The sequence below is a fragment of the Pyxicephalus adspersus genome, chromosome 1, assembly GCF_032062135.1.
Source record: "Pyxicephalus adspersus chromosome 1, UCB_Pads_2.0, whole genome shotgun sequence".
Taxonomy (NCBI): domain Eukaryota; kingdom Metazoa; phylum Chordata; class Amphibia; order Anura; family Pyxicephalidae; genus Pyxicephalus; species Pyxicephalus adspersus.
The window spans coordinates 86,963,768-86,979,355 of NC_092858.1; the positions used below are offsets into that span (position 1 = coordinate 86,963,768).

The 15,588-nt window shown below is 34.9% G+C and overlaps 1 protein-coding gene across 1 annotated transcript in view; it reads left to right on the top strand.

The window, feature by feature from the left end:
• The window catches only part of BCAS3 (BCAS3 microtubule associated cell migration factor), a 532,737-nt gene that overhangs the window by 190,999 nt on the left and 326,150 nt on the right, over positions 1-15,588 (top strand). The window contains exons 16-17 of the mRNA XM_072407233.1: positions 2,535-2,628; positions 14,242-14,286. Of these exons, the coding sequence (XP_072263334.1) occupies positions 2,535-2,628; positions 14,242-14,286 (139 nt within the window). The remainder of the gene's footprint in view (positions 1-2,534; positions 2,629-14,241; positions 14,287-15,588) is intronic.

Here is a 15,588-nt window from a genome sequence, read left to right on the forward strand (position 1 = left end):
GTAGGTGCACATTTCAGCCTATCAGTGAGTTACCAATTCTAACCTGTGCATACTTTATTGGTGTAATATTAAAGTTTTCCTCAGTTTACCTAATGCTAGTGCTCTGTGTTTATCTGTCACTAGTTATGCAGCTCTTTGGGAATGTCATCAGAATGTAGTTCCTAAAGCACATGCTTTGTTTCTTCTTCTCACACCATTTGCTACAATACCAGTCAATTTTAATTTTTGACAGTTTTGAATCAGATTGTAAGCATTGGCACTTTATACATGGGACTCTGGGTAATAAACACAACCACTGCAAGCTCTTTGCTGTTCTTCTAAGAACAGGTCTCCCACATCACAATCAGGAGTTCTTTCATTATGAGATCAAAAAGAAAGGAGAATGAGGGCCACTGGTACTCTGCAACAATGCCTGGATGAAAAACTGCAGCACATATATGTAGAAAGTAGGCTGTACTTCCCGCATATATTTAGTTTTAATCGATTTTGACTAGAGTGTATCTTTAAAGTTTGTGATAAATACAAGAAATGTGCATTTTTAATTGAATCTTAGTATCACTTGTGTATTTTTTCCATATTTGATCAGCAATCCAGCATTAATTAATGCCTGAACATTTCCTCTGTTTCTTATAATAACACTGGGTACTTGTAATCTCTATTCTTGAGAAGTGCAAATTGTCTGAATTCCCCCCAGGCAGGCAGCCTGTAGTGTGTGGACCTTTTAGATCCTTCCCGTAAGTTCCACTCTCTGCACGGACTGTGTGATCACTATTTTTCATGGAAATATCTACAGTTTAAAGGCTTTTGGTGCCTACTAAGTAGAATAAAATCCTTTATGGCAATGGATGAATATATTTAAATAAAAGTTAAACTTTTTATATTTTTATATTGGTTTTTTTTTTACTTTCTGTCTTGAATCAGCATCATTACTTTTTATTTTTCCTATGTCTTTTTCTGGTCGAATATCAAACCATTCAGAAACAAAGTTTTGGCTCCTGCTTGTGTTCATTATTATAGCACAAAGTTGGCACACATAGTAAAAAACAAAACTTACAATAGCCTGGCTGGGCCACTAACTACCTCTTTGGTAAGTCCCTCTCTTACTAACAGTAAAATACACTCCTTTTGCGTAATCAAAGCACAGGTGACCCCACATTTGACTTTAGAATACAGAGGCGTTCATGGTTGACTCAAAGCCTGGAAGGTGCTCAAATCATTACCACCTACACCACTGCCCTTAGTAGTTGTCTTAAGGTGTTTGTGCCATTAAGCTGTGTTTGGTCTTCACCAAATGTGGCACTGTGCATTATGGCCAGTCAACTCTACTTCAATCTCGTTTGGGACATTGTTCCAGAAGTCTTGTGGTTTGTTTTGATGCAATTTTGCTAACCTGTTCTGCCATGGTATTTTTAGAAAGAAGATGCTTTCTTTTGGCAAGCCTACCAAACAAGCCATACTTGTTCAGACTTGTCCTATTTGTATTGTTATCACTCACCTAATGCCACAACTGAGAAGATTATCAGCTGTTTTATTAAATGTTTTCAAGTGGTTAAAATCATTCATGCTGTAGAAAAATGGACTTCATATTGTTTTTGAATTGATGTTATAACCCTACTTAGATTGATAGACAACAACAACTGCTTGTCCAAGATCATTGCTGATGTCATTTCTTTTTGGCATTGTGTTAAAACACACCTGAATGCATCAACCTAGCAAACTGTCAAAACTTCTACTTTTTTAGTGGTGGTCACACTAGCTGATGATCAGTTAAACAAGTGCATTAGATTAGCAGTACCAGAATGTTAAGGTGCGTACACACTTCCAATTTTTATCGTTCCAATCGAACGACGAACGATCGATTGGGCAAAAAATCGCTCGTAAAAAAGTAACCAACGACGCCGACGAACGAGGAAATTCGCTGGAAACGAACGACCGGACCGACGGATCGGATTGGACGACGATCGTTGAACATCGTTCGTGTGTACGGTCGTTCGTTCTGTCTGTATTAGTCTGTCATTTGCAATCCCTATTTAATGTACAGCGCTGCGTAATATGTTGGCGCTATATAAATCCTGTTTAATAATAATAAAAAGATGAGTACCAAAAAACAATGGAAATATGGACTGTGAAAAATTAGTATGTCACAGTCTCGGTCCTGTATCTGAGTTTAGTAGCTAAAGCACTCAGGGCAGGACAGGGGTGGCATAATTGTAGGTGATAGCCAGTGTGGAGATAAAGCAGAAATGTAATAAGGAATCAGGTCATATTTGGTACACATATTAGACAGAGCACGGTAGGAACATAAAATAATGAATTGTTTCCAGTTTAGTACGCAAGCTATATTAAAATAAACATAAGAGATGTTATTCAAGCACCCTGTATCTTTAATATACTAAATTATATTGACTGTTATTTGACATACTGGTTCTTAATTTCCGCAGACAGGAACAATAGGATAGTGACTAAGTAATTACCATAATCTAAAGTAGTACATATGTTATACCTTAGTGAATTGTGCCTTTTGTGTTGTACAGAAATTGCAGTAAGTGGTCACTATGCACACCATGCAAATGACAAGAGCCAGCAAAAAGCTACACAATATTTTGGCAGAAATCTGACTGCCCCGGGGTATAGGAGTCTTTGCAACATATTATGTGTATGATAATAGGGTAATATACCAGGTTAAGGTGAAGTTAGACCTTGAAATTGTGGAAGGGGCTTTCTAGCATATGAGATCATTTTGGCTAAGTTTAGTGGCTCGGTTAAGTTGCCATGTGGTTACTGCTTCTTCGCTTCAAGAACCTTCTTGAACCTGAGACTCTACAGCATCACAGTCGTAGCTGCCTATAAAACAGGAATGGTGACAAGAACAATTGAGTACTGTTTACTGTCAAATGTTGAAAAACGTAGCCTCTAGCAAGTTGGTGGCACTTTTGGAAATGTGTGAACATTGCCCTAATGGATCAATTAAAGTTATTATATAATGATGTCTTTTTGGAAGGCCCTGGCTCTGTTTTGGCCGAGAAAATAGTATCTCTGAATAATAATGCACAAGCCAAACAGCCAGAAAGCTGTCATATCTCTAAGGAGTAGTACATAAAAACATGAACAGTAGCTACTGGAGCTGAGTGAGGGAATATCTGATGTTTTATTTAAAACAGGGTTGCCCTTTACTAGTCCTCAAGCCCACATACAGAACAGGATAATCCTATATCCAGGGTCCTTTTCTGAATCTGTAAACCTTAATAAATTTACTGCTGTCTTTTGGAAAAATTCTAAAAATGTGTAGATTGGCCCTTGGGGGTTGGAGGTGGGTGGTCTTAATGAAGAATATTATCAATCACTAGGAAAATGTAGAAATGTATTTTGAAGAGTAAGGCTTGGTCTACATGGACGGTTTTAAAAACGCATTTAACTGTTTCTAACACTTTTTTGTGTGTGTGTTTTTATGCACTTTTAGTTGCATTTTAAAGCTTGCCCTGGAAAACGTCAGTGCATGTTAAAGGTTTAAGCTCTTATAAACACGAGAAAACACCCCTCTTGAAATTAACGGATGCATTTACCTGTGTTTACCCGTGTTAACCCTGCGTTTTAATTTTTAAAACATTGCGTTATCTCTAACGCTCAAAAACGTGCCTCAAGGAAACGCCCTGGTGTGGATTAGCCCGTTGGAATGCATAGGAATTTCAAACATGAGCTTTTAAAGCCTCGGGTTAAACGCTGGGGAAAACGTCTGTGTAGACCCAGCCTAAGGAAGACTGGCATAATACAGTTGAAGAGCCCAATGTTTCTAGCTGAAATAATGAGCTGAGGCCCAGAAAAATGAAATGGCAGGACAGTGAAAATAAATAACACTTTGAAAATGTTGCTGTTGTGTTTCAAGGTATATTTCTGTTTGTTGTTTTTTTACCTAAGAAAATGTTAACACACAGACAGTAAATATAGTATTGAGCAAGCGTTTATGTGGCTTTAAATGCATGTAAGTTGGATAAAAATTTTTTTTGTCATAGTTTTAGATGTTCTTTTGTATAGGTTGGTTTGTATTTATATGGGAACAGTTTCACCTGCCAAGGGATGTACATTTCTGTTTGTCTACTCCCCAGATTTACACAACTCTGTCACACAGCACTGACCTATCTAACAGGATAGGGGATCTAATCTTTCTCTGCTGTTCTATCATGTGACAGGACGTTGAAAGTATTGTAACACAACAGCACGATCATTTCTCTGGCTTTTTTCCCATATTATGATGCTCCTTACGCTGCAGAATACCTTATTGCCTCCTTGCTTTCCTCTTTTAGAGCTCTGTGTACATACTTTATAGTAGACAGTGGAAGATTGATATCAGCTGCATATATATATATATATATATATATATATATATATTAATATATATACTTTTTTTTTTTATAAATATATTATAATTTTTTTACAGTGTAATAATTGTACAGATCTGCTTTAAATTGTGCCTTTTCCTGCCTCTAATTAAAGCTTAAACAAAGTTTTAATGTCTGATGTCTTTAACCTCCCTAGAGGTAACCCCGAGTGTGACTTTGTGTTTCAAACTTTATTATACTCATACTATTATATTATACTGTAAAATAAATTTTCATGAAAAATAATGTACCGCTTTTAGACAAAAAACCAGAAAGAAATGAACCGCTAGGGAGGTTAAAAGAATATTTTTTTCTGTTTATGTAATAAACATTTCACAGTTATGTGCTAGATTTCTTCCTTTGTCTTAGTACTGAGATTAAGCTGATGAGTTGTTGATGGAGTAAATCAGTCATCAAAAGATATTCTGCCAACACACAAATTTACCGTTTTAGGGAATTGCAGCTCTTTAATCTGGAAAACTCTCTAATCTGGCATGGTTTTTAAACACTGTATGCTATTCAGCAAGTTCCAGCAATTACTGGAACTCTCTAAAATTGGCTGATCCCATGAGGTGCAGCAGCACTGTTAAATGAATGATTCCATATCCTGGAACTGCCTCTATTCTGGACTGAAATTCTTTTTCAGAAGCAGCCAATTCCAAACACTTGCATTTTAGCCAGTCTGTGTGTGTTTTTGTTAGTAGAAAGGTTATTTCTGATTTCTCCTTTCCATTGCAGATTATTTGTGAAATCTTATTTGTTGACCTAGATATGCATTAAAGTACAACTCTAGCCAAAATTTAAATAATATAAAAGGGAAGACGCTATCAGGCTGTCATTGTTTTCATTGGGGATACTTATTTCCTGTGTGGCCACAAGGACACAGAATCTTCAAGACAAGAAGACTCATTTTCTTCCATCTATTAAAGGAAACAATGGCGATCATTTTATCTTGACCATTGGTTATAGTGCCACCTTTAGGAGTGGGACACAACATACAACCCCCACTGCTGTTAGCCAAGTCTCATCTGCTAGAGTCGTACTCAGGTTTTGCCTAGCCGTAAAGGAATAGGACCTGAGATCCTACCTGGAATACCTTTTTTTATTGTTTTTAATCTTGTTTTTATTCAAAGTCCTGTATGAAAATATTGTTTTGTCTTTGCTAAGTCCTAATGTTTTTCATTTCAAGAAGGTAGCACTATATTGCCTATTTGTGGTTCTAACAAGACATTTTTTTGAATGTTGCCTCCTTTTTGCAATTGCAGATTCCTTTCCCTTTGTCTTTTCTGTCATTAATAGGCCTATTAAGGGACAGGCAGCCCCCTTTAACACTGTTATAAAATTAGACAAATTTTTGTATTACTTCATACTCGGTCTTCTGGTATAGCTCATTTGAACTAAACCCACATTATTCACTTGTCTCTGTTCCCTCACAGGGTATCCCACCTTATTTCTTCTCTTCTGAGAAAACGATTTTTGGCTATCTTGATTGGCCAGGCTGGGATGATGTAACTCCCATGCAGGTGCATAAGAGTTCATTCATTCCAGGCATAGGGGAACCTGAGATAAATGGGGTTTCAGGCAACTAAAGCTGAAGTTGAATGTGCAGTTAGGTTTTTGAAAGATTCTCAGAATGGGTCAGGCAGGTAGGGGGATTATTGCAGAACAGTCATGTGTTCCTTCCTGCAACAATAATTTGCCTAAATATGGATTCTTAAAAGTGGAACATAAGATTTGCCTTAATGGGCTTTTTGTTATCAGGACTCAGATTCAAAGGTTTGTAGGGTAGCCACTTGACTATCTGTTCTGCCTTTAGTAGGATGGAAGAGTTAGGTATATTTTACTCCTATTCAATAATCCGCTATAAATAAGCAATTGGCCCTTGCAGTGTGGAAAGGAACCAAATGCAAAAATACAAAATTTGTTTGCCTGGAATTTAACGTTAAATACAGAATTGTCAAGTTCCTTCACAAATCACTTTAATAAATTATACTGTTTGTTTTTTGTTTTTTTTTTGTTTTGTAATAATTTGATATATTCTACCAGGCATAGTTAACATTTATTTATTTGAATAATATATTTACTCACAGGTATTGGTAGTTAATTAATTCTTAGATTAGAGCTTTTCTGACTTTAGATCATTACTTGGAATTAGATTTCTCCAAACTCAAATTGCAAATCTGTATATTCGCATTGGCACGCATATCTGTGTCCTACAGAAGTCTGCAGTCATTGTCATGACGGATATCAGCACAGCCATTTATAAAAACAGTACATACAGTAACTAGCCAAGATGCCATTTTCTGTTAGCGAGAGAGTTCAGGAAAACTAAAGGGACAGTTGGGGGGGGGGGGGGGGTTGGAGACAGTGTATGCTGCAAAGTACTTGGGGAAAAAGTAATTTAGAGATGGTACTTTTGGAAAAGTGATCCATGGAAAGTGCTTGGTAACAGTGTGATCATTATTTTAGTATAACATCTTCTTTCATTTATTTAATTTTGTATATCTATTTTAAATAAAAAATGTATTTTTATATACCCCACTTATAAGATGTTTCTATATAACTGTGAGATAAGTGGTGAATGCAGAAATATAATATGGGTGAGAACATCAGTTAATAAGAATAGAAAGCCCTAAATGAAAATTGTTTTTTGTTGTTTAACTACATATTAATAATAAAGGCTACTTAAGTGATGAAATGCTTTGTAGCTGCTGTAATGATACTTAGCATGTAGAAATGATCTATTTGGAGAGATTTAAAAGGAACGCCTAAGAACCATGAATCCTGGCATGCGTAAGATAACCAAATTGCGACGGCAGCCTTAACTTAAACCTCCAGGGGGCAAAGCATGTGCTTAACATATTTAACATCTGCCCCCATATTTCTAGAAACACATAGCATTGGAAGTCTGTACACTGTAATATTTCGACAGGACAGAGACCATCTGCTGTGCACTGAGAAGTGTAGGAGGCATGCATTAGTACAAATGGCAAAAGACAGATGTATTTACACCTACTTGGTCAGCACCTTTGAGCAGTGCTGGAAGGAAACACAGCACTTCTTTTTTTCTAATTTCAAAGCAGCTGCTTAACCCTGTAATTGTGCTGAGATATGTGTGACAGAATGACAGAAATTTGAAACGGTATAGAAATGTAAAATATGTATAAAACTAGTTTATAATGACAATAGAGGGGGAGCATCCAATAAATAAGTGAACATTGGCCCCTCACTCTCTTATTTGTGTGGGTTGAGGCTTTGTCTCCCCCTACCCCCAGTTCTTTACTTTTGGTTGTAATCAAGAGGCAAATACCTTGCCTCCTTCCATTCTTGACACAACTTAGGTCAAGGTATAAGGTTAAAACAGAATCTGGCAGAAATAAAAACTGTGACACTTCCAAAAGTTTTCTTATAATTAATTAAACAATTCACTAGGGAGGTTTGAAGCAGCATTTGTATGTCCTTTTGAATTATCTATAGTATTCAAAAGAGATGTCTGTTAAACCAAGTATTTCTAAGCCATGTTGACTTGAAGTATTTAGACTTAGTACTATTGTGTTTTTTTCTGTAAAGGCATATCAATTCCAAAATAAGAGAGTACATACAGCGATTGTATTCAGTGCAATAAAGGAATACAATGACAGTACAAGAAGATGCCATGTGAAAAACTTGAAGGGCCAACAATCAAATGTGATTGTAATGCAGTCATAAATGTGGTCCACATGTCTTCATTATAATACGACAAGTAAACACTTTGAACCAAGAGATCTGGAAAGTACTTTGAAACCAACCCTAAGCTCTTCGGGGCAGGGTCCTCTCCTCCTGTATCACTGTCTGTATTAGTCTGTCATTTGCAATCCCTATTTAATGTACATCGCTGCGTAATATGTTGGCGCTATATAAATCCTGTTTAATAATAATAATAACCCCAGTACATTTTTGTTAAATTTGGAAGGAGTGGAAAAGAGGCCGCACGTCTCCCAGTTTTTTATTTTTGTGGTTGACCCTATTGGTGAACTTTTTCTTTACTTTTTGCTTTTGACAACACAAAGAGAGAAAGGATTTAGAAAAATGTATTATTACCATTATTATTATTAAAAGTATTATTCTACTGGGACATGATTATGTATGTGCATTTTTACATACATGTAACACTCACTGTTCAACTTGCTGTGTCTGCATTTTTGGGTTTTATGGCAAAAGACAGAAAGAGCTGATGCCATGGCCATTCAGCAAATGGCTCTCCTAATTGATTAGGACATGTAAAGCATATTGGTGCACCGCTTGATATTTGTGAAACACAACTTTACTGAGTCTACTTAGGTGATGTTCCTTCTGCAATAAAATAAATACACCTGCCCATTAGCAATTTTTAAAATACATTTTCCTGCTTCTTTTGTTGTGGACACCATCATCATATTGTTCTTTTCCCAGTTCCCTGATCTCCATCCATTTTGATTGGCCAGGCCAGGATCAGATAATTTTATTCAGGTGATGACGTACAGGCAGGTAAGTTTGTTTTATTGCAGAAGGGGCATCACCTCTCCCTTTTAAAGCCTGCCTGTCTTGCTAGTGGAACTATAATTTGCTTTACATTAACTTAATTTGCCATTTATTCTTCACATCTTTACAAATTAGAACTTAAACAGTAAATGTGTTATGTGTTCATTTTATTTCTTGCTGCAATGCAGTGTAAAGTTTTTATATAAATTATGAAGTTTAATACAGAAGAGTAGGTGAAAAAGTTCAGATTAGGCTAGGTTAGGTTTTTGTGACCTCCTTATAGTGTTTTCTGATTGGTGTCTTCTGTTGGAAAAGACCTAGCTATGAAAATACTGCACCAGAGCAAAGCTTTGCTCATTAGAGTTGCATTAACATAAAACAAAGCTGTGATCAGAAAAGGTAAAACAGGGCTTTCAAGTGGTTTCAGGTCCTTTGGAAGCTTCTTTTTTGTGAGTGTGTATTTTTCCTTTTCTTTTTTTAAGCTGTATGGCGGCAATTTAGTCTTGGAGCCGAGCTGTAATCACTAACTGCATCTTGGATCTGTTCTTTCCCCCTCTCCATCTCTTTTATGGCTCATTCTCCCTCCATGCAGAGACGATTTGCAACAGATTAAAATGGTATAAAAGGGGAGGCTTTCTCTTTGTGCATGTAAGTGGATGTTAAGTGCTAGGTTTCTTCAGAAAGAAAGAAGACAAAATCCTGTCCTGACCCTTATTAACTTGTAATGACAATCTGTCATTTGGTGAAGTATTCTCATCATTTGAGAATGCAGGATTTTTACTCTTGTAAAGTCTATTGTTGTTTGGAAGGGTTAATAAAGGCACTTCTGAGCCTTGAATGTATATTCAATTAGTTAGCCTATAAAAAGTATACATAATAAAGCCAACACTAATAAACATGGGGGGGGGGGGACTATAATATATATGTTTTGTCTCCATAGTCAGACGAGGAAAACATAGGTGCTTCATATTCTAAGGGAGCTTTTAAAAAACTGAATTTTGGTTAGTCAGGTAAATAGTCAGGTGGAATACAATAATGGGAACTGTTTAACCTGCAAAAGGATTTGTATTCCTGTACAGCATTGCCTATGCTGCACCAACACTTTTAGGTCTAGTTCCTACCCAATCCCCTGACTGGACATTAAAAGGAGAAGCAGCAGGTAAATTCCTATCTCTTGATTACATTATCAGTTTCCTTCTTTTAGCACAAGAATATTTCAGAGCAACTGGCTTCTTGCAGATAAATTGTCCTGGTTTAGACAGAAAAAGAATCAAAAGAAAAAAAAACACATGTATTAATGAATACATAGCTACATTTGTTTGTGCTTTTTGTATATGCCTGGAGTTTATATTTTACCTCTGGTTCACTGCTGTTAGATTGCTTTTAGTTCCTGGTCATTCAGCTGAAGTCATGCTGAAAATATATTTCTGATTTTTTAATATTTTTTTTAAGCTTCACAATATATTTTTATTACAGCACTTTGTTTTATCTGAAACAAAATATTGCTTTGTACGCATATATTAAAAACATATAATGGATAAAGTCCAGATATTGAGAACTAGTCATCTAGTTTTTTAAATATTTAATACAATACTTCATAGCATTCATTTAAATATGTGGCCCAGTCATTTGTACCGTTATTACCTGTGTTTTTAAGCTCTTTTGGGAAGGGTCCTCTCCTCCTCCGGTGCCATTGTTTGTATTTAATAGTTATTTGCAACCCCTATTTAATGTACAGCACTGCATAATATGTTGGTGACATATAAATACAGTTCATTATTATTAATAATAATAATCCTAATAATAAAATATGATGTGGAACGTTGATGTTGGATTTTACAATCTTTATGAACAATAAGAGTGCATTAGATAAAGATAATATATTCCCTATTTATATTTTTAAAATTTGTTCTGAAGTGGATGCAAATCAAAGACCTGTGTATGTGTCAGACAAAGAGGTTTCAATACAAAGAAGGTGGACAAACAAATTATCATGGCTGATCAGTAAATAATGAATGTAATGAATGTTAAATTTCTTCAGGTTTTATGTGGTTGTGTCTGTCCATGTTTATTATCTGTAATTAGTAAAAAAATAATGGCTGAGCACCATTTTGTCTTGTTATATGCAACTGTGGGGAAAAAAAGAGAAAGAATGATATACACACAAAATCAAAAAATATACTTTTATAAAGAGGTATTGTATTACTTTATTATAGTCCATTCTAGCGTATGATTGTATATTTAATCCTACATTTTATCTAGATCTCATTCATTATGACATTGGGTGTTGATTGTCATAAGACAGGGCCATCTGGAGCTGTCATTTCAAGAAAGGGTTGCCTTGTCATTTTAGTGCAGCCATTTTGCCAGTGCACAGAACAGACGTTCATCAAACTTTTGATGCAATGGAGTAGCCATTTGTATTCTCTCTTCCCATGGGGGTTTTTAACTATAAATAGGTATATTAAATTCACAGATGTCTAGAGGTCTTTGTAAGTTAACATTGGTAATAGAACATTATTCATAGAGTGGACTGTCTAATATTTACTAAATGTTAAAGAAGTCATCATTAGGAATTGTCTGTAAAATTGCTTCCATGAGCAGTACTGTGCATAGCAACCAGTATAGCTTCAGATGACATTTTTTTCAAGGGCAGGTTAGAAAATAAAAGTAAACTTATAACTAGCTGGTATGGATAATAGATGTTCTCCTGCTGTCTCAAAGTTCATCTATCATTAAGTCCAACACAATTCTTTACAGATTTATTTTCTTTTGTTTGTACAAAGTTGAGAGGTACTGTATTAGAACAGTGCTTTTCCTTCTGTGAGGGGAGATTTACTCTCATCTCCTGTCCTGGTGTGACAAGAACAGGAAGTGATAAGAACAGAAACAACAAAACGTACATTTATGTTTTAGTGTGGGAAAATATTACAACATCTGGCAGGTCTTCATTTGCAGTCTGTATTTTCCTTTCCTGGTAACACCCTCTTCTCATTTCTTGTTCTTTTTCACCCACAAAAAATAAACGTAATAATGCACTCATTCATTGGGCTTGCCTTGTCGTTTGCTATTTGTTAGCAAAGTTTTCAATCCTGAACCAGATCCATTTCAGTTTGCTGGATCACTCACCTTCATTGATAGGATTGTATCATCTCCAGCCTTGGAAAGGTTTAAAAAATCAGGCCCATTGTGTCTGTATAAGGTGTTGCCCTCATGTTTTATAAGTAAATCATTGCCATTTAGTTTTTAGCCGCACGCATGGGATCAGCTTTTGTGATATGTTAGGGTTCCCATTTGTACCTAGGTTCCTTTTTTTTGACCAATATATTAACGTTTTTAGGACAGCTCTCATTTCTGTGTTTGTTAATGCCATTGGCTAAAATGGCTAAGATCTAATCATGCACTGTGGGTTAGGTTTCACATGCATTTGACTACAATAATAATGCACAGATGTAAACGGGGATTACAAGAATTTGAGTGATAACCAATGATTGGGCTTGGTCAAGAATCTCTTATGGGAGTCCAGCCAAGAGGTGTCATTTTAATCACTTCCATCAATGTAACAATTTTATTACGTTGGAAAATATTTCATAAAATATTCTCTGTTGAAAATGAAATAAGACCTTCGCCTCATGTGTAACTAACATTTGTCAACCACATTGAGCATATGATTTCAGTGGCTTTCAATGATACATGACTAATTAAATTAATTAAACAGCAATTAAATTGCTGTTTTTTTATTACAAATTGGATAAGTGCAATAAAAATATCAGTGGATCCTGACAGAAATCTATAGTGACAACTTTCTATTTTCCATGTCCCTCCTGAATGTATGATAAACCAATGTTCCAAGCTATCTCCAAGGACCACAAAACATACTTCTAGGTTATTGATAAGAGGATATAGGTTGGTGTTCTGTCATCATGTCCTAGGGTGACAAAACTGCTGCTACCTAAATATGGTTACCATCCTAGGACAGAGATCACCATATAGAAGAACAAAACCTAAAAATAAAACAAAGGTAACCACCACATCCTTTGCCGGTGATTCTTCAATATATTACAAAGTTGTTCTTGGGTTTGGATATACTTTAGGAGTCCTTAATTGTCCTTAAGTCATAATTGATTGCTTGACCATTTCATTTACTGCTTGTTCTGGTTTGGCAGATAAAAGTGGGGGAAACAAATTTTAATAGATGTAAGACAGATGTATTCTTTTCTGTAAAATGCCTAGATACAGAGGTTTAGAGGTCTAAATTTAGATGTTTGTTGTGGGTGACAAGTACTGATCATTGATTAGGGTAGGGATTAGACAGCTATAGTAATATACACACTACAATAAACCATTTTATACCATTTAGCATTTCCTGTAACTGCTACCATGATATATATATATATATATATATATATATATTGTGACAATTTAAGTCAGTTATTTCTGAAACACGCATGCAGGTAACTGCGGCACAAATGTGAGACAATAAGCTAAACATGTGAGCTGCGTACACTCACTTAAAGTATATATTGGTTTGTAAGTGTTAGTGCAAACCAGCTTGCTATGAGATAGGTCTTCTGCAAGTAAACTTTTCAAATAATCTATTGCACCACACAGACACATTTGAGACCACTTTTCTTAAAATTTAAGTGGTTCCATTGTTCACATTTTATGTTAAAAATCCGCTACAAAATAATTTGACCACCTACTTGGCATTAATCTTTCTTGTGTTGTGTGTAAATAATAAGGGAAAAAATAAAAGCCACATGTGTTTTGTTTTACAACACATATACAGTACAGTTGTTTGCCGGCATGACCATGAGATCTGCTTGTTGACAAGGCACATCTGTTGGTTGTTAGCAGCTAGTGGCATAATTGTACATCCCGCCAGGTGTTATTACAAGTAGTGTTCCACAAACCACTGGCTTGAGAGCCACAAGGAGCCACTTTAATGTAGCAACCAGTAAACTCTTGGCAGATGCACACTTATTTTGCTTCAAAATTTCCTATATCCATGAATGCAAGCATACACGGACTAATTTATAGTATTAATGACATGCACTGTTATGAATGTTTTTAAGTACTATTAATATTTTTAATGTGGCTCACTATAGGGAGCTGGCTCATGTCCCTATTTAATTTTTGTCTGATGAACTAATGAAGAATGAAATCTTGCTTTATGATTGAAAAGAAACTTAACAATATGTGTTCAAAATAAAAAGAATGTTATTGTTATTATTGTGCTTTTATGTTGCAAAGCATTAGTGAAAATAATTTTCTGAACATAAGCGCATGATTTGATCATTGAATGTTGATAATGAGGTCTTTATTTTTATCTAATTTGTTTTGCCTTTTCCCCTCCTATGTGAAGACCTTACCTGTTTGGAGCAGGATGTTTTTCCATCAAAGCTCCTTGGTAAGTTCTGAAACCCCAGCATGCTTATAATTCATGTTCTCTTAACCAGCTGTAACTCGTCTCTTGTGTTCTGCTTGGTTGAGGTTTTGATGGAGGCACCTTATTGTTATGTAAATTTTTGTGCTTGATTTTCTTATCAGATTTTATATCAAATAATTTAGCAACTAAAACAGAAATATATTACATTTTGTGCTTTCTGCTGGACAACAGTATAAATATTAATGTACTGAAAAATCTGAATTTAGATTTTAAAAGTTTTACCATGTTTTTAAAAATTGTGCTTTATTTAAACCTGGCATTTTACATATTATATAAAGGGCCATTTATATATTTCATAGGCCCAATAAACAGACAGCAAATATTGTGTTACGGTACTGTAGTAGAGACACAACATCTAAAACTATTTGTAATGTATATTAATCTGAATATATTTTTTCTTTGTTTTGAATATGCTTGAAATTGAAATACAAATCTAAAAAAATATTCAATTTTCCCTTGCAAACTTATATAGTGACCCACTAATAAAATCTTTGCATGAAACCATGTATTCCCTAAAAGTTATTTTTAAAGCAATTTAAAAATTCATTAATAAAAGATTAGCAAATTGAATTCCAGTCATATAGTGGTTAATAATTGGCAAATATTTGTGAGAGCATGGAGAATAAACCAATGTTGACGTTTCAATGTAGAACAAGTGCAAGCATAGGATTTGTAATAAGAAGCCCAATTATATTAATACACATTATTACTATTTTATTATCCATAATAATACATTTACAGTAAAATAATACTTAAAAAAAGTTACAAATATTATTATACAATGGTAAGTGATAGATCTTCATTAATAAATAAAATAGCAATCATATTCAAAATAGTTCCTAAATGATAAATTAACACCTTTTAGGTATGTAGTTACTCTCTATCCTATTAATTATGGAAAAAATATTCATATATAATAATTTTCTAGTTGTATATCAATGAAATAGAAAATGTTAAAAAATCAAATATCAAATTTTGTATTTGTATGTAATTTGAATCATGTAATATTTGTAATTTGTATTTAGGTCATTACATATATGCAATGTGGGAGGGCACAGTCTGCATTTGTTTAAACATTTTGTGCACCTGGACCATAGTTCTAACTTATGGTGCTTGCCTTTTCAGACACTCTTCCTACTCATTTTACTAGTATCTTGAGTCTTTAATAAATTTACCTGAAAGACACTTTGTGGTTGTGATGTGATGTTGGGGATCTAAACCCTAAGTAAAATAGAACCCACTATCCTTAAAATAACTATACAA